This window comes from Saccopteryx leptura, chromosome 2, assembly GCF_036850995.1.
Source record: "Saccopteryx leptura isolate mSacLep1 chromosome 2, mSacLep1_pri_phased_curated, whole genome shotgun sequence".
Classification (NCBI taxonomy): domain Eukaryota; kingdom Metazoa; phylum Chordata; class Mammalia; order Chiroptera; family Emballonuridae; genus Saccopteryx; species Saccopteryx leptura.
In genome coordinates, this window is record NC_089504.1 from 223,746,345 (window position 1) to 223,769,339 (window position 22,995).

The 22,995-nt window shown below is 47.8% G+C and overlaps 1 protein-coding gene across 4 annotated transcripts in view; it reads left to right on the forward strand.

Moving 5' to 3' along the window:
- Positions 1–22,697, forward strand: part of RUNX1 (RUNX family transcription factor 1) — a 232,785-nt gene extending 210,088 nt beyond the window's left edge. For all 4 annotated transcript variants that reach the window (XM_066370262.1, XM_066370259.1, XM_066370260.1 and 1 more), the window contains 2 exons: positions 16,050–16,211; positions 21,830–22,697. In XM_066370262.1, coding sequence (XP_066226359.1) covers positions 16,050–16,211; positions 21,830–22,305 — 638 coding nt within the window. In that variant the 3' untranslated portion in view covers positions 22,306–22,697. The remainder of the gene's footprint in view (positions 1–16,049; positions 16,212–21,829) is intronic.
- Positions 22,698–22,995: the final 298 nt, after the last annotated feature.

Sequence of the window (22,995 nt, forward strand, 5' to 3'; positions counted from 1 at the left end):
ACCACCTCATAGGTTGCCTCCCTGTAGGGCACTTGTTTGCTGTGTCCCCAGTGGGCCTGGGCTCCTAGGGAGTGAGGACTGGAGATTTTCCTCCGTGCTGCGCCATCGTCAGAACCTCAAAACCAGATGATTAGATGCATTCTGGGCATCCTTGAGCTCTGAGGACCCGCCCCATCCTCTGTCTACATCTGCAGTCACGGTCCCGAGAGAACGACAAGTTCTCCTACATGTTCTAGACAGGCAGGACTCTCTCCCACTGACCCCTTACCACAGAGGTCCTGCTTCAGTGACCTGCCCTCGCTCTCCTCCCAGAGCCCAGGTGGTCCCACCTGGGTGACAGCATACCCACTGCTCCCTGGGCCCTCGCCCTTCACTTTTATAACAAGGAGGAAAAATCTCTGTGCTTCTCGACCTTATGACCCCATTGCCTTCTCTGGCCTTCTGTTAACTAAAGCAAGTGTCTCCCTGTGCTTTCACTGTGCCTGCCCCCACCACACCAGGCCAACTCTCCTGTCTCCTGAGACAGCCCACCTGAGGGTGTCTAACAAACACCTGAACCTGTTTCTACACATTTATGTAGAGATTTGGACCCCAAAGGATTCATTCATTGTATAACACCTTTGAATCCCCACCCCACACCTCACTGCTGTTCCCGGGCCCCAGCATCCTGTCCCCTGCAGCCATGTTCAGATGGGCCCCTGGGTAGTCTCTGCTTTGAAAGCCTACCCAGATCCTTCTTGGTTCTAGCACTTTGCAAACCTCTCTCTCCAAGCTCACTCTTTGTCTTGCTAGCCCTCCCCCCTGCCCACCCATGATCACAGCCTCTCTTCCAAACTGACCCCTTGACTCAGCCTCAGGTCCCAGCACTGGAACATTTCATTGCCACCACCTCAGTGGCTTTGCTCTGTGCCTGACACAGGCAAGGAAGCCAAGGCCCCCTTTCTCAGCCTTTGTTGCCATGCCTCGCCACACCTCACCACGCCATGCCACGCCACGCCACGCCACGCTGTGCCATACTCCTCTGCTGGTGGACAAAGGCTCACTGCAGCCCGTACAGGCCGGCCCCCAGGCCTCGGTCTGAAGGAAGTAACGAAAGTGGGCCAGGGAAGGAAGGCCGTCATCACCCTCCTCACCCACCACCCCTTTCACTCCCTTCGTCTCCTCTTCCCTGGGTTCCTCAGAAGCCTCTTTTGTTCCAGTCAAGGGGCAAGCACTTTGGACTTGTTGTTGAGACTGGTTTGCTCAGTTTGGAAAAAAAACAAAACAAAAAAGACGGGAAGTTTCTGTTTATTGGGAAGGTGATGTGTTTTAAGAAACGTTCCAGAGCCCAGCAGCTGGGGAATGACTTCTCGGTGCTTTTTTTTTTTTTTTTTTTTTTTTTTTTTTTGGGGGGGGGGGGTAGTACACAATGCAAAATATTAAAAAAAATGACGATGAACCAATGAGAGAGGAGTGAGAGACAGTGAACACAAAGGGAGACGTTATAATAAGCTTTTGTTGGTACTTGCATGTTCTTGTTGGGAAACAGAGCAAAGACCCTGCGGTGCTGAGGTGCGGACAGGAGCCTGATGTTATCGGCCCCCAGAAATCCTGCCTGGAGTCCAGCGGCAGGCGGGACCCAGACTGAAAAAGACGGAGGCAACTGGGCCTGCTCGGCACAAACGCTCCTTTGAGTCTTTCGTAAATAGCCTGTGCCCCAGGGCTCAAATCCTTCAAAAGTTTGCCTAGGTATTTGCATCTCATTGCCATCTGGCGTGAGCTCGCCTGGGTCTGATCTGGGGGGTTCAGACAGCCAGGCCGAAGCTCGTGGGACAGGGGAGCAAGCCTGCAGATTCAGTCCATCTGAACGAATGGCAGACTCATGAGAGCGCGGCTCACTCATTATTTTAAGTGATGTGGGCAGAAAAGGCTAGGGCCCTCTCCATAAAAGGGTTTCACATGAGCACATTGCAGCCACTTGGCAGGGTGAGGCCATTAGAAGAACAGGCGGAGTCAGGATGACAGTGACTGACCTTGCTGCCACTTCCCTGTTTCTGGAAGCCTGCCTCCTCCCCAGGACCACCCCCAAACACCAGGGGCAGGATAAATGGTCACCTCTTTTCCTCCTTAATTTTGACTTCGGTTAGGAATTCACAGCCACAGATAACAACTTACACTTAAGGTCTGGGGTTATCTGGGCTCAGTTTCAAGGTACAAGGGAGATGTAACTAGACTGAGGACTTCACAGAGAGCCCTGCAAGGCTCAGGGGCCCAGCCCTGTAAGCAGGAAAGGTACTGGTCCCCAGTGTCCATTGGACACTGTGCTTGGTGATTACTGGGTTTTGTTTGTTTGTTTGTTTGTTGAGGTGTAGACCAGTCTTTTCATTTGCCAGTATGTGGCAACTAGATTAAGTGGAAATGGCTTCAATCATCCTGTAGTAAAAACAGCACTCTACAAAGAACCAGGAGGCCTGTCCCTGCTGTCATGAACCTGCTGGGGAACAGAGGAAGTCCCTTTACTCCTCACCCTCCTGCTTTGTCCGAGATGGGCAGGCCCGCAGGCTTTGAGGGGCTTTCTGCTCTCTCATTCCCTGCGAGGCTGGAATGAACCAGTAGACATGTTGACAGTGATTTGCATCATTATCTAGTTACATGTGACTCATGCCCGGGAAGCTCAGGAGAGGCAAGCAGCAGCCTGTCCCTTCCCAGGTGGCAAAGCCAACGGTCAGCTCAGAAGGGATCTTGTCGGTGGTTTACACCTGCGGCTCACCCAGAGCCCAGCATGCCAGCTCCAAGTCTGGATGCCAGGCCATGAGACTGTGAGAAAGCTGTTGCCCCAAACCCTGGCATAGGGACAGAGCTCTCCTGGGCACATCATGACCACTGACGCCACCTGGGCAGACGAATGGCCTACGGCCACCCTGGACTCCCGTAGGGTTTTGGAAGGTGCCCACCACATGCTGTGTCCCAGTTTTGTGTTTGTTGTCTGCCCACGCCACGGTGCTGCATTAGATTTCTCTGAGCCTGGGGGCACCCCTGGAAGTCACATCGCCTGGCTTGTCACCATGGTTTGATGGGTGACCGAAACCTGTGGTGGTGTTGCTTGCCCACCCTGCTTTGGGTTCCCTAAGGCATGGTAGACATTTGGGGGCAGGGTCATTCTCTGCTGTGGGGGACTGTCTTGTGCAATGTGGGCTGTTGAACAACACCCCTGGCCTCCAACTACTACATGCCAATAGCACCCCCTAACCCCTACATGTGACAACCAAAAACATCTCCAGACACTGTTCAATGTCTCCTGGAGGAGCAGTCACCCTGTTTAGACCAATCTGGGGAGTCCACAAAGATTCAGTCAGTCTACACATCTCCCTTTTTCTTTTTCTTTCTTTTTTTTTTTTTTTTTTTTCATTTAATGAGATGAGGGAAAACAAGAGACAGACTCCCGCCTATGCCCAGACCGCGATCCACCTGGCAAGCCCCTCCCAGGGGATGCTCTTCCCATCTGGGGCGTTGCTCTGTTGCTCAGCAACCAAACTCTTCTTAACACCTGAAGCAGGCCATGGAGCCATCATCAGCACCTGGGGCCAACTTGGTCCAATCAAGCCATGGCTGCAGGAGGAGAGGGGAAGAGAGAGAAACAGAGAGAAAAAGGAGGGGGGAAAGGAGGGGTGGAGAAGCAGATGGGTGTTTCTCCTATGTGCCCTGACCGGGAATCAAACCCGGGACATCCACACCCTGGGCCAACGGTCTACCAGAGAGCCAACCAGCCAGGGCCTTCTTTAGATTTCTAGGGTCTCTGTTCTCCACTGATCATCCCTCTGGTTGAGCAAGAGTTTCGTGTTATCTGCTCTCTCAGACTCTACTTTTAACTTTTTCTAAAAATGCTTCCATTTTAGTCCAAGGCACTGGAAACCTATTGCTTTTCTGAGAAAGCCTTCCTTGACCTTGTACATCAAAGTGGTTCTCTGGAGGGAGAATTCCCACTGCTGGGCTCAGTATCATCTTTCTCACAGTGACCTCATCTACTGATGAAGGTTGTATTTGAAATGCCATTACTTTCTCTGAGTCAATAAACGAAGCTGAGTCTTCAGATCATCAGAGACCTGCTAGTTACCAAGTATGTGTGTGTGTTTGTGTGCGCGCACGCTTGCGTGTGCGCACGTGCGTGCCATTTTTAAGTTGAGATCTATGTTGGAGTTTAAAGGTGTTCCAGTGGATTTCCCTTAGCCTTTCTGGATTGGAGTTCAGGTGCTATTCCTTTGTGAGTGTAGGTCGCCCCACGATGAAGCTGACTTTATGAGTTTGCATCTTTTATTCAGAGCACCAGGGATGAGCTTATAAAAGCACGCTTGGCTCTTATCTTCAAAGGTCCCCGTCATGCTTTCAAACGGCACCTCAGCAACCTATGTTATTCATCTATTGCAATCCCCATTAGTTCGCGTCAAGGTCACTTCTTTGGGGCGTGTGAAGTGGTGGCAGACCTAAGGGGACAGATTCCTCCTGTGCAGCGCTCACGTCAAGGTGGGGAGAGGACCTGGTGCATTAGGCAAAGGGCGGGTTACCTGGTAACGGAGATGGCATAGGTATCGGCCCCCCTGGCTCACAAGCTAGAGAAACCCAATTACACTAAAGAACCCAAAACTAGCATAGGAACCCGCCACCTGAGAAAGACACAGTTTGGCCTCTTCTTCCTCATTCTGTTGCTCTAGCAGAAAGTCTAAGTAATTGAGCCATTTTCAAAACATACAGAGAAGTATAAGGGAGCTGTTCCTCAGGGGCTTTTTATGAATTGAGTTTAGGAAGCATAACAGACACGACATCGCTGGAAACCTGTGAAGAAGCCAGAGCTGGTGGGTCTGTAGGATGTTGAGTTATAGCAAGGAAGGACGATGCTGAGCTCAAGGCCACCTTTCCTGCTGCCTTTTGGAGGTCACCAACAGAGCAGCCAGCAAATCAGCGAGTCACATGTCCCTTGTCCCCAGTGGGAGGGGTGAGGCCCCTCCTTGTGTGAGGAGCACAGGCTTCCAGGATCCATCATTTCTGGTAGAGCAGTGGGAGGAGTGAAGAGTCAAAGGCCATCCGGAATGACAGTGCCCCCTAAGAGGGAGAAATCTGTCTTGTGTACACTCAGAGACTTTCCCTGGGGTGTCATGGAAGTTCGAGTGTTGGAGGAGAAAGGACACCCAGGAATCACAGTGCTGGCTGGGTGTCCATGCCCCCACAAAAGACAGGGTACTGGGGGAGGCGGGTTGAGAAGGGGTGGGTCCTTGGGGGGCTCTGGCCTCCTGGTCCTCCTCCTGGGGATCCTAGGAGCATGGGCCTGATGTGTGGGGGCTGGGAGAGACAAGAAGGGGATGCAAGTAGGGGAGGAAGAGTGTGACAGGACAGCATGGACAGAGGCGACACCTGGGGAAACCAAGAATACTGACACAGACACCACTCTAGCAGGCAAGCAGTTAAGAAAGGGGACTGGACCCTTGGCATGGGGGACTGCCTCCACCTCCTAGGTCAGAATGTCCTCCACGTCGGGAGTGTGGAACAGACACTCTTAAGAAAGAGCTGCCTCGGCCCTGGCCGGTTGGCTCAGTGGTAGAGCGTCGGCCTGGCGTGCGGAGGTCCCCAGTTCGATTCCCGGCAGGGCACACAGGAGAATCGCCCATCTGCTTCTCCACCCCTCCCCCTCTCCTTCCTCTCTGTCTCTCTCTTCCCCTCCCGCAGCCGAGGCTCCATTGGAGCAAAGATGGCCGGGGCGCTAGGGATGGCTCCTTGGCCCCAGGTGCTAGAGTGGCTCTGGTCGCAACAGAGCGAAGCCTCGGAGGGGCAGAGGGTCACCCCCTGGTGGGCGTGCCAGGTGGATCCCGGTCAGGCGCATGCAGGAATCTGTCTATCTCTCCCCGTTTCTAGCTTCAGAAAAATACAAAAAAAGAAAAAGAGCTGCCTCGGCCCTGGCTGGTTGGCTCAGTGGTAGAGCATCGGCCCAGTGTGTGGAAGTCCCAGGTTCAATTCCCACCAGGGCACACAGGAGAAGCACCCATCTGCCTCTCCACCTTTCCCCGCCTCTCTCTCTCTTCCCCTCCTGCAGCCAAGGCTCCATTGGAGCAAGGTTGACCTGGGTGCTGGGGACGACTCCATGGCCTCCACCTCAGGCTCTAGAATGGCTCTGGTTGCAACTGAGTGACACCCTAGATGGGCAGAGCATTGCCCCCTGGTGGGCATGCCAGGTGGATCCCTGTCAGGCACATGTGGGAGTCTATCCATCTGCCTCCCCACTTCTCACTTCAGAAAAATACAAAAGAAAAAAAAAAGAAAAAAAAGCAAGAGCTGCCTCCCTACCACCTGGGTCCCTCTGCAGGAGGTAAGAATGATGCCCCTTGATGGGCAACATGCAGCTTTGGATTTCTGTGCCTTGATCAGCACTGTGATGCTGACCATGTGGCTGCAATGCAGCTGCCTTCTGCGGGGTGACCAAGTTGTTGTGATCCTTTCTCTGAAGGAGGCTGGTGCCCAGAGTAGAAAGGGCTCATACTTCCCTTTAGCAGCCTGGTAGCACCCTGCTGGAATGCCACACATGAGGATTGTGAAATCATGTTGTCCTTCGTGAGGGGGTCGGGGACATTTTGCACCCTCGATCTCTGGCTGGCTAAGGAAGGGCTCTTCCCTGGTGGTGCTGCTGAGCTGAGGCCCCCTCCTTCCTCACGTGGAGCGCTGTCCTGTGTGGGTAATGCGGCTCTGCCCGGTGGCACAGAGCGAGCGCTCTAGGGACGCAGGATCTTTTTCTGAAGGGTTGGGGGGAGGAGACTTGCTCACTAGAGGACAGGTGCTGCACTGACGATGAGGAAGCTCAGGATCAGTCCATCCTCCAAGGCACCCCTCCTCCTGATGGGGAAACTGTCCGAGGGGTGTAGGTACCTGCCTCAGCATAGTGAGTGGGGGGAAGCCAGGGCTCGGTCCTAATCTCTAAAACCCCCAAATCTGCCTTTGTCATGCTCTCTTTCAGAGTCTTCTGGCTCCCTGAGGAACAGGGTTCCCAATACTGGGCCAGTTTGGGGCCAACACCCACCAAAGCAGAGCGAGCATCCCCGCGCCCTCTTTGGGCATGGTCCTGACCACATGGCCTCACAGCCTGTTCTCCCTGTGCCCATGAGATCCTGGCCTGGAGGGGGCAGAGGTGCAGGTAGTGAGGGTGCAGAAAACCTTTACGAGACAGGTGTCTGCAGTGGGCATTTAACAATGTGCAGGAGGACAGGGCGGAGACCTGAAGGTCCCTTCCGTCCCCTGCAACCATGTCCCTCCACCCTGTGGGCACTTGCAGGCTGCTGCCCTCTGGCTCAGGGAAACGGCATGAGCAAAAAATGCAGGTGTTATCTAAACCCCTGTCTTTTCTAGAAGCCGGCACCCTCTCTCCGAAACTCTCTCCTGAGAGACGACTATGCCTGAGTCCAGAGCCTTCTCCAGACGTGTCTCAGACGGGTCTGGCTGAGGGGAGAGGCCTCGTAGTGCGGGCTGCGCAGTTTCCCCTGGGAACTGTCTGGCACGTCTAATGAGCAATGGCACTTTGCATTTATAGAGTGCCTTTCATCTGTGGCTCTCAAGGCGGCTTCACAAACATTAATTAACGCTCACACCTGTGAGGCAGGTGAGGTTGGTTGCCTCCATGTTTAGTGATGAGGAAAGAGAGGTTGGAGAGGAAAAGGGCTGTGGTGAGCCACCAGGGTGGGAACTGCTCTGATGTTAGGAACCAGCGTGCCTGACCGCAAAGCCACGAAGCCTCCCAGACCGGTGCGGAATTTGGGTCCCAGAGGCAGTGAGTGATGGATGTGACCACACAGTTCCGCCCTCTGTCCCCGCAGAGGCAGCTGGTCGTCAGCTGCAGGGATGGGTCCCTCAAACCCCAAAGGCCTTTATTTAAGACACAGGTTCCCCGGGCAGGTCTCTGCCCTAGCTTGGCACTGATGGTTCCCTGCAGAGTAATCGCCAGAACAATGAATGCATCTCTGCTGTCCATGACTAACAAAGATGTCTGCAGCCAGGGGAGACAAATCGTTGGCAAATACGAGAGTCTTTCACAACCTCTGTGTTTCCAGGACTCAGAGCTGGTGGGAACTGACTCAACCTTATCATGTGTCTGCTACCTGGGTGCACCCCCAGGGACCCTGTTTTTTGTGCTGTGTTGCGCTTTTTACGGCCTACGCCAGAGAAGGACACTGTGCTTCGGAAAAGCACTGAGACTTTCAAGGAAATGCCTCTTCCACAGCAGAAAATGACCCAGAGCCTGGGGCCATGAAAGCTGACCTCCTCCAGTTCTGAAGGTGGGATGGCAGCCAGTCGTCTGGGGGCACCCCTTGTGTTTGCAGGGACTCCAGGGGTCCCAGACAGGAGATGCCGGCCACCACTGGGGCTCGCCCTGACACATCACCCTGGAAACTGACTCACATCTCCTAGTCCTGAGTCACATCCTGTTGTGTGTTCCAAGGCGCCCAAGAAGGCATTACAGCAGCTACCCATGACTGAGGTGGACTGGGAGGGCACCCTGGGAACTGCCCTGCGGACGGCCACACTGGAAGAGAGAGGAAAATCCTCCAGAGAAAACACTAGGCCCTGATGGTTTATGTGTTCACCAAGCAGGTGTGGCTCTTTTAAAAATAGATACGAGGGCCCCGTGGCATACATAACTGTCTGGTCTTTGTTTTCAAATGGCTCTGAAAGGTGCCAGCTGAATATCCCAAGAAAAGGCCTGCTTACGGTAACTTTCTGGCCTCAGGCTCAGGTGGGGCTGTTGGGGACCTGAGTTTTAAGGGTGACAGTTAAAAAGCCAATAGAGGTAGGTGTCCGAGGAGAACCAGGTGTCTCCGGCCATCCTCTCCCATGGCCTGGTGGGAGCTTGAGGACAAAGTAAGATGTTTTAAGCTTTTCAAGCAACAGCTTTTGGTTTCACGGATTTCATCCCTTTCTTATATTCAACTTCATTGATTTCTACTCTAATGTTTACTATCCCTTTTCTTCGGCTTGCTTTAGGTTTCGTTTGCTCTTTTTTCCTCCAGTTTTCTTAAGGTGGACACTTAGATGATGGATTCTGGATCCTTCTTTTTTAACATATGCATTCGATGCTATAAACTTCCCTCTAAGCTCTGCTTTCACTGCATCGTACAAATTGTGATGAGTTGGGCTTTCATTGAGTTCAAAATATACTTCTCTTTAGGCTTCTTACTTGACCCACAGGTTATTTAGAAGTGTGTTGTGGAAGCACCGTGTGTTTGACTATTGTCCAACTATTGTTCTATTACTGACTTTTTAGTTTCAGTCTGTAGGGCCTAAGCATATGATTTGTCTTTTAAATTTAAGGTATGTTTTAAGTGTGGTCTGTCTTGGCGAGTGTTCCCTGTGAGCCTGAGAGGAATATGTATTCTGCTTTTGTTGGGTGGGATGTTCCTATCATGTTAGTTAGATCAGATTGGTTTGTAGGATTGGCTAGGTGAACTTTGTCCAAACGTTCTGCCTGCTTGCAGTCAGTGACTGACAGAGGGGTGCAGAAGTCTTCATCTGTCACAGTGTGTGTATTTTTCTCATTTTCCTTGTAGTCCTAAAAGTTTTTAGCTCATGTTTTTTGACACTCTGCTGTTAGGTGCATATTTGTAAAGATCCTTACATCTTCTTAAAGAATTGATTCCTTTATCATCATGTGTTTCCCCTTGGTGTCCCTGAAGTTGTCCGTTCTTCTGAAGTCAGTTTTTATAAAATCAGTAGAGCTACACTGGCTTCCTTTTGGTGTTAGCACAGTCTGTCTTTCCCCATCCCTTTCCTCTTAGCCTGAGCCTTTAACCTGGGTTCCTCATAGACAACACTAAAGTTGAGTCTTGTTTTTAATTCACTCTCACAATCTCTGTCCTTTAACTGGTGGATTTAGACCATTCATATCCAAGGTGATTACTTATGTAATTATAATAACATCTACCATGTTTGTTAACTGTTTTATGTTTCTTGCACTTGTTTTTTCCCCTTTTTTCCTGCATTCTCTGGTTTTAACAGCATTTATGTGATTTCATTTTGTCTATTCTCTTAGAGTGACAATTATACTTTCTAAATGTTTTAGTTGCCCCTGGAGTTGCATGATACATGTATAGCGACTCTTCAGTCACCACTATGTAACACTGTATCACTTCTTCCCATTTCTGTCATTACCGGTCATTCATCTCACTTTCCATATGTCATTATTTCCCCATACATTACTACTGTTATCATTTTAAACAGAAAGTGATCTTTTGAAATCAGTTAAGGATGGGAAAAATAAGACTTTATTTTACCTTCACTTATTCTCTCTGAGGTTCGCTCGCTCTTTATGTGGGTCTGACTTTCTGACCCACATTATTTTTCTTTCCCTGAAGAAATTCTTCTGTTTCCTGCAGGGTGTGTCTGCTGGATAAATTATCTCTGTTTTTGTTTGTTGGAGGATGTATTTCTCCTGTGCCTTTGGGGGTTCATTTTGCTGAATATAGAATTCTAGGTTGGTGGCTTAAGTTGGTGGCTTTTTTCCTTTCAACATTTTAAATATTTACCATCTTCTCTTTTTGCCTGCATGGTTTCTGAAGAGAAGTCTACAGTGATTCTTAACATTACTCTCTATTTAACGTGCCCCCTTCCTGCTCACTGCTGGCTCCTTTCGAGCTTTTCTCTGTCTTTTGATTTTTCGCAGTTTCAATCCAATAGGCCTAAATGTAGATTATTTGGTATTTGGCTTGCTTGATATTCTGTGAGCTTCCTAAATCTGTGGTTTGGTGTCTGTCGTTAGTTTTATAGAATTCTTGGCCAATGACAGTTTCTTCCATGCTGTTTTCTCTTCCTTTTCCTCCTGGTATTTCCACTATGCGCATTTTACACCTTTTGAAATTGTCCCAAGTTGAACAACTAAGGTGCCGCAATGAAGAATTGATGCTTCTCATCTCTCTCCTTCCTGTCTGTCCCTATCTGTCCCTTTTTCTGTCTCTCTCTCTCTCTCTCTCTCTCTCTCTCCCTCTCTCTCTCTCTCTCTCTCTCACACACACACACACACACACACACACACACACACACACACACACACACACTGTCCCAAAGGTTATAGATCTTTTTGTCTCCTTTTTTTCTCTTTACCTTTCTGTTGGTAAGTTTCTGCTGACATATTTTCAAGCTCATTTTCTTTCCCCTCAGCTTTTGGGTGGATGGCCCCACCCAAAGCACTTCTCATCGCTGTCACAGTATCTTTCATTTCTAGGATGTTCTCTTCAGTCTTAGTTTTCATCTCTCTACTTACACTATCCACATTTTCTTGCATGCTGTCTTCTTTTCCCGTTAGAGTCCTTTACATATTAATCACAGTGAAATTCCCTGTCTGGTAATTCCAAACTCGAGGTCACATCTGAGTCTGGGTCTGATGCTTGTTTTGTCCCTTCCTACTGTCTTTTCTGGCCCTTTGGCATGCCTCATTATCCCTGATTTGGAAGTTGGACATGATGTATCAGGTAAACAGGCTTTTGGTGTGAGAGTGCAAGTTCACCCAGCTAGGAGTCAAGCTGTTTGATGTTTGCTGTAGCTGCAGGTGCCATAAGCTTCAAGCTCTGCTAAAGTCCCTGTTTCCGTCTCCATCGCAGTCTTTTGGATTCCCTAAGAACTTGTCCTTAAATAGTCTTGTAGCTCTATTAGCTATAACCCAGTTTTTATACTGGACCTGTGAGAACCTGGAGGAGTTCATGAATGAAAAACCCAGAGAAGCATCTCCAACACATCCTCCAACTATAACCCCAGGCGTTTCTCTCATACTAGAATACACTCAGCCTCCAACAGTTCGTCAAAAGTACCATGTAAGTGTCCCTCCCAGGCCATGCTCCCCATGACTCCTTCCCAGGAAGCAGACCTCAGTGTGGCTGTCCATTTGCAACTGCCTCTCGAGATCTCAGCTGGCAGTTTGCTCTGCGACCTCAGTTCTCTCACAGACTCAAGAAAAGTCGTGGGTTCTCAGCTTATTTAGCTTCTTCCTTATCACGAAGATGGAAGCGATGACTCCCAAACTCCTTACGTTTCAGAGCTGAAATCGGAAACAGCAGAACATGTGACATGAAATGGGATAGGGTCATTTTTTTTAGCTCTGGAGACATTTTGATATTGTTGCATCACAAGTTAAAGCACTCTTTCTTCTTTCCTTCCTGAATGCTACATGACATGGACACCGCTGAGCTCACCACTAGCCTCAGCCCCACCCAATCCATAACCCCTCCTTTTCTGACCTCATTTCAAAGGGAAGGGACTAGGGCTTACCATGGTTAGAGGGGCTTTTTTTCACCCATTATTTGATCATCAAAAAAGCTGAAAATAAACCATCACAAAATGGCCTCAGAAACATGGCTGCAGCAACACTTTATGAGCCCTGGAGAAAAAGACAGGATGCGGAAAGGCTCAAATTTAGATTTTTCTAATCCAGTAGTTTCTTTCATGGAAATGCGGACTGGTTGAGGTCAAATCCCCACCTTCTCCATCCTCAAATCCCCACTTCCCTTGGCTCTCTACCATTTCATTTCTGGGTCTGTCAGTGAACAGCCACATCACCGGAGCCTCGCCCAGAGCGAGGCTGTGTGGCCTGACCAGTAAACTTCAGTCAGGCCCCTTGGTGTGGATTACTTTTCCTTTCTAGTAACACAATCATAAAAACTACTCACTATGCATTCACTATGACCCAAAACTATGGCACTTGCTTTATACAGCTTATCTCACTTCTGTCTCCATCACCCTCTGAGGTAGGAAACTGTGTATCAGAAAAGACAAGTGACTTCCCAAGGTCGCATCACTAGTTTATGGTGAAGTCAGGGTTCAGACTGAAATCTTGCTCTGACTTAAATTAGTGCTTTCCCTCTTGTGCTCCTCTCAGGGTGCTCCTCTCAGCACTGGGTTCTTATCTCTAATGTGGAGACAGCTGTGTGCAAGTCTAGATTCCACAGATAATCCAGCAGTTTGCCTGATGCCGCCCATAGGTCCCCCACTAGTGAGTATTCCTGAAGGCAAGGCTGATCCCCCACTTGCTACTGAGTCCCCAAAACAGTAGCCCTAGTAAATTGTTGACAACATGAGTGAATGAGGAAATGAGTAACTTCATGACTCCATTAATGAATGAAAAAATGAATGAATGAGTGAATGAATGAATGAAACAACTCTCAGCACTAAGGATTAAATGCAATAGGAAGAAGCTATTCCAAGCTTCCTACAGTCCTGGGATTGTCCCTGCTACCACAGTATAAGCACCAATAGGACAAGAACCCTACAGGTCTTGTTCATCAGCTAACTAAGAGCATGCCCAGCACACAGTAAATTTTCAATAAACTTCTGTTCTTTCTGATGGGCGGTCTTACCAGGAGCAATCCCTCTGTCAACTAGCAGCCCTGCTCTCTGGAGAATGACTGACATCAGCCCCCGCTTCTCCCTGCCTTCTTCCTCCTCCCAGAACACAGTTATTACTACAGCGCCATTCCTCATCCACACCTCCCTGCTTCTTCCCTAACTCTGCGTCACATACAAGTTAAGCAGGGAAATACTGCCTAGGCCCTGTGTCAGTTAAGAGTCCTGCTCTGGCACCATTGGAAGATGCTTAAAGATCATCTCCTTTCTCTGCTGAGAATAAGAAAGCCCTAAGCAAGTAATCCAGGGTCAGCCACCACCCAGACACTTCTCTCAACTCTCAGTTCAGTGACTGGGGCAGCTAGCTGCACTGCCATTTCCACACTTTCCTTCATACATCCGCGTGGGCCCCGTCAAAGCAAGAATGGTAACTGAATTCTAACCTCGGCATCCACCACGTTACTGGCCCTCAGTATTTGTTTTAATTTTTTTTTAATTAATAATACACATAGAAAAAGAAAACACCCAAACACACGACACAAGAAGCTCATCATCACCGCCTTCCGGCCCACCTCTGCCATTCGCCACGGTCACATAAATGAAAACTGATCACGGGGGCTGGGGGGTCCTTTGGGTGTTTAGTGCAATCTCCCCTCTAACCCTGGAAAGCTGAGTTGTGGTGTGAAGTGAGAAGATGTTGAACCTAAAACCCTGTGTTAAAAAAAAATTGTAGAACTTAGACTTTAATCATAAAGATCATTTTACTAAAGCATATTTTTAAAAGGCTGAGAAACATTATGCAACGTTGGCATGGCTTAATTATGAGTTCAGAAAAGCACAGCAGGACTTTTCACTACAGTAAAACATGACAGAGCATGAATCACAGTGTAATACTCTATGCTTACCGTGGCTTAGACATGGGGTTAGGGGTGCTGGGCTGTCTACACAAGGCATGAGTTACCGTACCGCAATTCACAGCCTGGAGGGCTTTATGATAATTATAAAACTTCTTTTGTTTGCTTTTTAAATGATTAAACTATCTGAGCACTATAGATCCACTTAGCAGATGTATGCGGCTAGGACACAGGCACCTCTTACAGAAAATATCTGAGTATTCTTTTTTTTTTTCCCACTTGGAACAAACTCCATGTAGTAGTGTGGGACTCTAGAAGAACTGGCAGTAACTACCTGCTTTTGACTGCTGGGAGCCCTGTTAGCTGTGAGATGCAGAGGAACCCTTAATGTAGTCAGACGGTTAATTTTCAGACTTCAGAATGAACCAGCTCTCTTATTCCTCGTCAGCTCCTCAAATTCTCTAAAATTCAGAATCAAATGAAAACTTTAACAGTAAAATTAGATTTCAAAGATTCTAGGTTAAAATATCTGCCCAGGTTTAAGGAAGAAATTGCTCCGTATGAGGGAAAGGGCGAGGGGGTTGTCAGGAAAAGATGAGAAAGACGACATGGGTCTCCAATCCCACTGTCCACAAGGACAGCTTCAAAGAGGTAAGTAGAAAAGGGGCAAACTGCTTTTGGAAACCGGCAAGCCCCGGTGGGGCACATCGGAATATTTTATCACCAACAAGAATAAAAGTTATATGTCATGGCACCTACAAAACTTACCCCTGGTATTTTCCAAAGAACGTGTTCTTTCTAGGTTTATTCCCAGCATTAGGAAGCCCTGGCTGTGAGGACCCGGGGAGGAGTTAGTATAGTGTGCTGTTATCTGTATCCATGAAGAAGGTGGGACACAAAGAGAAAATTAATATTTAACCCTAAAGAAATGTCAAGTGTTCTTGTGGTGGGACAGTGTTCAGTCTAACTTTTCTTACATATTCTGCCTAAAAATAAAGGGTTTTTTTTTTTCCTCCTCCTTTTCAATCGCAAACAGCGTGATGCTTTTGAAAACTGACTCCTATGAATGCTGGAGTCAATTTACAAAATCCTTTCCCCCCAACCCTTCTGAAGTCCGACATTTGTCTCTCCTCTATCCGGGCCTCATTTAATGGCAATCTATAAAATACTTGCTTGACGCTCTGCCCTGGAAAGGACGCAGGATGCCTTGTTGCTCTGGGGTGACAGAGCCGGCCCTGCACTGCTTGGCCTGTGACCCTGTCATCAGGCCGCAGTGCCAGCTTCCCAGCCAGGGCTTTTCTATCATCCTGGGCAGAGAAGTCACCTACATATAAAACATTTAAAATGTTGCGGAATATTTTTACCAAAGGTCAAAAAAATAACCTCTACATTCTACTTTGCTTACTGAGCACAGAGAGACAGGTGACCATCTGGGTTTTGTCAACTGTTTCTGATGGTGATCAGTGATTGTCATTATTGATAAAGCTGCAATTGTCTGGGCCATCAACACGTGCTGTAGTTCAACAGTTTTGACATTAACATTTCTACCTTCATTCGAAAGCACACGCAATGCCTCTCGTCATTATTCGCAGGATTTAAATAAAACCTTTGGGAGAAGCAGTTGCCAAAGGAAAATCTTCAAGGACTGAACATAAACTATATTTCAGTATCTTTAGGGGGAGAAATGATCAAACAAAAGCACATACTTTAACTTAAGTAGGCTGATTAGACGCTGGTGAACAGGCCGCACACGTGACATACTGAAACAAAAGTGATTAGTTTCTTATTAAAATACTTTTAAAAAAAAAAAATATCCCCTCAACTCTACATATAACAGACCTCCCTGATTCTCTGCAGATACAAGGCAGATCCAGCCATCCCCACCATGGTCCTACGATCAGTCCTACCAGTATCTGGGATCCATCGCCTCTCCTTCTGTACACCCAGCGACGCCCATCTCACCTGGACGGGCCAGTGGCATGACAACCCTCTCTGCAGAGATTTCCAGTCGACTCTCAAGTAAGCCACTTGGGAACACATTCTGACCTTGAGCTAGAGCAGAAGGTTCGAGAGACCAGAGGAGATGCCTAAAGGGGCTGGCAGTCGTTTTTAATTGGATAAGATCTGATTTAAAGACAATGTTGTCTAGCTCTAAGTCCCACCCCACGCACTGATTTCCCTGGACACCGAGAGGCCGAGGTCATGGACAGAGAGGCAGAAGTGGCTTAGAGAGGTGGACTTTTTGGGATTTCTCATGTTTTGCAAGCAAAGGTGGCAGCTGAAAGGTTAATAATAACATAGGAGGCCAAAGAAGTCAGCTTCTAGAACTCAGATAGGATTGGTCCATCAGGTGTGGACGTGTCTTCCCAGGTCATGTGAATAGCACTGTGGGGTACTTGTGGAACAGGAAGCAAATATACCCCAAATGAGACATTTCCCAGTAAGAGCTACTCCTACCAGGTTAGAGGAACAGTGGAAGCTCAGGTGTCGTGGTTAGCATAATTGTTGTTAATATGAGCTCATTAACGATTAGTCATTTAACCTATGAGACCTCTGGGCTTGGCACTTACCTTTGCTTGTGGGCAGGGAAATTGGAGTTACAGAGAAAAATTCCTTTGTTGACAGAAAAAAGAAGAAAATCTCCATTTGAAGCTTTGAAATCGGAGCTGGACCAAACTGTAAAAACAGCTCCGAGAACTCCAGCATTCTGCAGCCTGCAGACACACTTCATGTGTGTTTTGGGCTGGGGGACGGAGGGACACTGTTTTGCTTTTTTTATCCTTGGGATCAGATTATAGCAGATTAGGGGGCAGGCAAAGGGGCAGAGGCATCATGTCTGGCACTTTAAACGTTGTAGGATGTTGTGCTGTCCAGACAATCGTGATTAACTGAGATTTCACTGAATGCTTTTGCTTCTTCTCAGCTTCCCCACAATATCAGCCCTGCTGTTTGGAGCCAGAGAACTCTTTGTTGGGGGGGTGGGGTGGGGGGGGAGGCTGTCCTGTGCAGTGTGTGATAGTTAGCAGCATCTCAGGCCTCTGGATTCCAGTACCACACGCCTCTCCACCTTGACGAACAAAAAATGTCTCCAGACCTTGCCCAATGTCCTGAGGGCCAAAGCTGCCCTCAGTTGAGAGCTGCCGCCTTCAGGCGTTCTTGGGCACCACAGTGAAATAGGACAGCCTTGCCCAGTGTTCCCATGGTTTTTGGCTGCACTACTGAGCTGAGGAAGGGGCACAGGAATTATGACATCTGTACAGCCTGTTGTTTCAGAAGTTCTGTTCCCTTGGGAACAGTTTGATTCCAAAGGCAATTGTTACATTTTATTGATTAGTGGCACTGCTGTGCCCACCGGCTGGCTGTGGTCTGCATCTGAAACAATTACTGTTTTCCTTGGGAATGTCCCGGCTGTGGTTCTGTCCCTTGAATTCATTGCATAAAACTTATAACTTGGTCAGAACCCGAGATCAGAACCTTATAGTCCAAGAACCCTTGGGGCCAACTGCTCCAAATGATCAGTGTTCAAATATAAGGGTGACTTTCTTTTTTAAAAAAATGAGCACCATGAGCACTCACTCCCAAGTCCCGCATCACAGTTGCCTTTCTGAAGAACCTGGAGTTCAGTTACCCAAGGAGGAAGAAAGGACGTGAGGCATGTTTGATGGCATGAGGTGTGAAGTAAATACAAATCAGGTCCCATTTCTACACTCCAAAATGATCCTCCCCTGTCGTGGAGCGAGGATCAGAGAGAACTGCAAACAACAGTATGGTAGATGTTGTTCACCTGAGCAGATCTCCCCCTGAGGCTGAGCCTGGGGCACAGGCCTGAAAACACGGTCATTGCTCTGGGCAGGAGGGGGTTGGGATACATTCAAGTGCTTGCCTGGCCCCAGCTTGGAGAACCCAGCACTGCTCTGAGCCTGCTTCTCCCTTGAACCCCACCCGCCAGTTCTGTGCTCGGCCAGTCTTCTAGACCCCAGCCCCACCTGGGCTTCCTTCTGCGAGGGGGACTTGCTCTGTCTGTCTCTCTCTTGACTTTGCAGACAGACTCCACACCTTGTCTGAAAAGAGTTGTCATCTGGAGGTTTTCTTTGCTTTTTTTTTTTCTTTTTTCTTTTTTTTTTTAAGAAATTAATGTTTAGCTGCCAACCTGAGCGACAGACAGCATGCATTATTCTGAGTCATGCAAAAGATCCTTTTAAGGCGGCCATTATCTGCTCAGGCTGTTTAATCCTTTGGGGGCAGTGGGAGGGGCCCAGAGTGGGGCTGCTTTCATCCATGTCACACAGCAGAATGGAGACTTGAGCTGTCACGGCAAATATTTAGCCCCATCAGTGGGGAAACATTTCCAACTAAAATACCTGAACCCCTTAATCCCCAGATTTCCTACCCTTTAAAAGCTCCCTGTGCCTATCAGGAGTCTGCCTCCTGCCTCCACACTGGAGTTGAATAAGGGGGCACTGGGCCAGCCAGAAGGACAAATGAGCTGCCCCAGGTGTGACTGACAAGGCTTGGTGGGGGTATCAGACTGGATGTAAAAATGAAAACAAATATTTGAATAAATCATTTGAATCTGAGCATATCTAAATGGCCAAAGTTATCTTATCAAAATGTGTGTAAAAAGGATAATTTGACGAAATGAATGGCCTTTTGTAGCAAGAGATTGTTGTTATAGAGACAGAAGGAGAATCGCAGGCAATATTTAAGATCTTTCAGATAGTCTGCCCACAAGTGAAACAACTCTTTTCCCCTGACAGCTGAAACCACAGCATCATTCCATTTATGTCTGTGACAAACTATGGACTCACTTGGGATTCCAGTAACTTGGTACCATCACCAGGTTACCACGCAGTAGCTGGAACAGACTGACAGGACATGTCCAGACACTGCCGTGAAACAGGGTGACCTTTCATTCATTTTCCAGCAGATTCACCTTTTTGTCTCAGGGCAAATGAAGCAAGAGGAGTAATGGGCGGAGTCATTTATTTGTGTCCCAAGGATTGCATCAGATGAAAACAAATTGATTGTATTTGCCTAATGCTTTTCCTCCTACCTCGGCTTCTCCCTAGACTATATAAATCTTACTGGAAAAATGGAGTAAAGCTTCCTGTTAACTCTCAAACATGTCACAGCTCTCCATGTGAGCAAAAACAAGTGACACACAGCTTGCTCACAGATGGCCCTGGCGAACGGGCAGGGACAAACCCTGAGGAATGAGGTGCGGCCTGGCTTCAGGACAAACCAGAGAGTGGCCATGGAAGGGCAGCCCTGGAAGCACTGTCAGTTTACAACTTTTTCCCTGCCCACATGTCTGACTCGCTTAGAAAAGATTAACAGGAGTGTTTGTTTGAAAGTCAGACTCCTGGTTTCCTCATTAGTGCAGAGATTTGCTGCAGACTTCGATGGTTTCTATAAACTTTAATTACCTCTCTGATGAGGAGTATATCACCTCATCACATTCACCCCAAATTTACAGAGGAGGTCATTTTTTAAAAATGTGTTAGAGCAATAAAAAACCACTAGAGAGTGGGAGGAGGGAGTGGGGAGAAAAGGGAAAGAAGGAGAGAAAGGGTGGGAGAGAAACACACTAGCTCTCCCTGCTGGAATAATAGGCTTGAAATATGAGGAAGTTGATTAAGGGCCGATGCCTTCCAAAACCAGATTAATCCACCCTGGGAGCTTTCCTTTCAGGGCAAGCTTTTGGCTCCTTCAAGTTTCTCTATCTGCCTGAACACAAGAGGTCACATGCCATCCTGAGCACAGAGTTATTTTGTATGTTGATTTGAGAACTTAACAAATTTTAAAACATTTCATTCTTGCCTCTGCTCTGTTTTGTTGCCGTCTCTGAGTTTGCTAATGAAAGACTCTAGGCCTGACCTGGTCATTTCATGAATAAATACTGAGAAAGAGAAACTACCCCAGGACAACACCCTAAATCTACAGTGTGTGTTCTCAAAGCGGCATGGGATCAGGGAGAGGGTTTCCTCTTCGCCCCTCGCCCCAAGACATTTGGTAGTATCTGTGACATTGTTGGGTGTCGCAATTCCAGGAGTGGGGACACTACTGGCACCCTGTGGGCAAAGGCCAAGGATGCTGCCAAACATCCTGCAGGCACAGAACAGCCCTCCACACCCCAACAAATAACTGTCTGGGCAAGGACTGGTCAACAGTGCCACTTCTGAGACACTCTAGTCTACAGGACACAGGAAGCCTTCCCTGACACCCAAAACCCCTAGTAGTTCCCAAGGGTAGCTTGTGGTTAGGAAAAATGCACAGGGATGCCACGAAGTATAGTCAGAGCCAGCCTGTGAGACTGTAAATGCCTAATTCTAAAAGATGAATTTTATGGACAAAGCTTTGCCATTCCTGGTAAAATTTCAACATGTACAAAACGGAATAGATAAATCAAGGTCCTGTAGCCACTCATGTTAACAAGCCAGTGAAGCACATAATACAGAATGACAAGTGAAATGGAGGCTGACTAGTTTGGAACCAGTCTGCTAGATGTGAGGAAAAACAGTGGTATTGGTATTCACTCACATTCACTCATCACTACAGTGGTATGTATAGGTTGACTCACAGGAAATGGCCAATTTTGAACTGTTTGAGGCCTAATGAAATGGTAATTTCTTATGATTCAACCTAAATATTATGTGCAATGTATTATAATGTTATTCTATATTAGTATTGTTATAATACAATATCATTTTATGCATCATGATATGATCTACTAATATGAATTTACTAATGCATCCATTACCCTTTGCAATTATTCTATAGTGTTATAAATTATATATTGTTAAATTATATTAATACCAGAGACTAAACTTATATTAATATCAATACATTAATATATTGATTATTTAGAGGGTTGGCCATCATCTTTTTCCAAAGAGCCAGAAACTAAATGATTTAGGCTTTCCAGGCCCTAAGGTACCTGTCGTGACCACTGAACTAAGCAGAGGTAATTCAAAAGCAGCCAGAGAAGAGAATGAGTAAGGCTGATGTCAATAAAAGTTTATGTATGGACCCTGAAATTCAAATCTCATATAATTTTCATGTGAGGAAATATATTTTTTATAGCCACTTAAAAAAGTAATACTCATTCTTAGCCTGTGGGCCACACAAAAATTGACACAGCTGGTTCTGACCCATGGACTCTGTTTTCCCAACCCCAGGATTATATCAATACTATATCTGTATTACACACATTCTGTACGACATCTGTACTATACAGATCATACTTATATCTATGGTATTATGCTTTATTAGCACCATATTCTATTACTTGATAGCATATATTATCTTTTATTACTATATATTACCATACTGTCTCCCTGGGCATCAGCATTCTGGGTTATCTTCCAGTGTCCTAGGCAGCAGACTTCTAGCTTATCTTCCACTTTCCTGGGCATGTGCATTCTGAATTATTTCCCAGCACCCTGAGCAGCAGCATTCTGGGTAATGCGAGTTCCTGTGTAGTAGCATTCTGGGTAATCCGCGGCCTTGTGCAGTAGCATTCTGGGTAATCTGTGGTTCTGTCCAGTAGCCTTCTGGGTAATCATCCAGGGGCAGGTGGCAGAGCAGCATGGAGGTCTCCCAGCATTCCCTTCTCATGATGTTCTCCCGCCCTGCAGCGGCTCCGGACCTGACGGCCTTCGGCGACCCGCGCCAGTTCCCGGCGCTGCCCTCCATCTCAGACCCTCGTATGCACTACCCTGGCGCCTTCACCTACTCTCCTACGCCCGTCACCTCGGGCATCGGCATTGGCATGTCAGCCATGAGCTCGGCCACGCGCTACCACACGTACCTGCCGCCGCCCTACCCCGGCTCGTCGCAGGCGCAGGGCGGCCCCTTCCAGACCAGCTCGCCCTCCTACCACCTGTACTACGGCGCCTCCGCCGGCTCCTACCAGTTCTCCATGGTAGGAGGCGAGCGCTCTCCACCACGCATCCTGCCGCCCTGCACCAACGCGTCCACCGGCTCTGCACTGCTCAACCCCAGCCTCCCCAACCAGAGCGACGTGGTGGAGGCCGAGGGCAGCCACAGCAACTCCCCCACCAACATGGCGCCCGCCGCGCGCCTGGAAGAGGCCGTGTGGCGGCCCTACTGAGCCCGCCTGTCCGCCAGTCCTCCGGCTGCTGCGCACCCTCTGGGACCGCGCCCGGCCGGCCCCAGGCCGCCGCCTCCACGTCAGCCCTCTCGACTCCACTCCAGCACGTGGACGCGCCGGGAGGCACACAGGAAGATGCCAGAGGGAAACTGTGAATGCTTCTGATTTAGCAATGCTGTGAATAAAAGAAAGATTTTATACCCTGACTTCATTTTTTAACCAAGTTGTTTATTCCAAAGAGTGGAATTTTTGTTTGGGGGTGGGGGTAGAAAGATGCAACTCCTCCTGTTTGGCATTGAATTCATATTTTTAATGTTCTTTTCCAGCACCTTATGAATTGCAAAATGCGTGTTTGCATTTGGGGTGGTTTTTATTTTTATACATATATATATATATATATATATATATATATATATATATATATATATATATATAAATTTGAGCTTGCTTCTTTCTTGCTATGACAATTGAAAGAAATATGATTCTTTTTCCTGTAATTTTTATTTAACTTTCCTCTTGGACTTTGTGTAGTTGTTCTTTGGGTTTTCTTTTTTTTTTTTTTTTTTTTTTTTTTTTTTTTTTAAGAAACAGCTACAGCTTTGGGTCATTTTTAACTACTGTATTCCCACAAGGAATCCCTAGATATTTATATATCTTGATGTTTAGACTCTTACTTATGTGTTGATACTT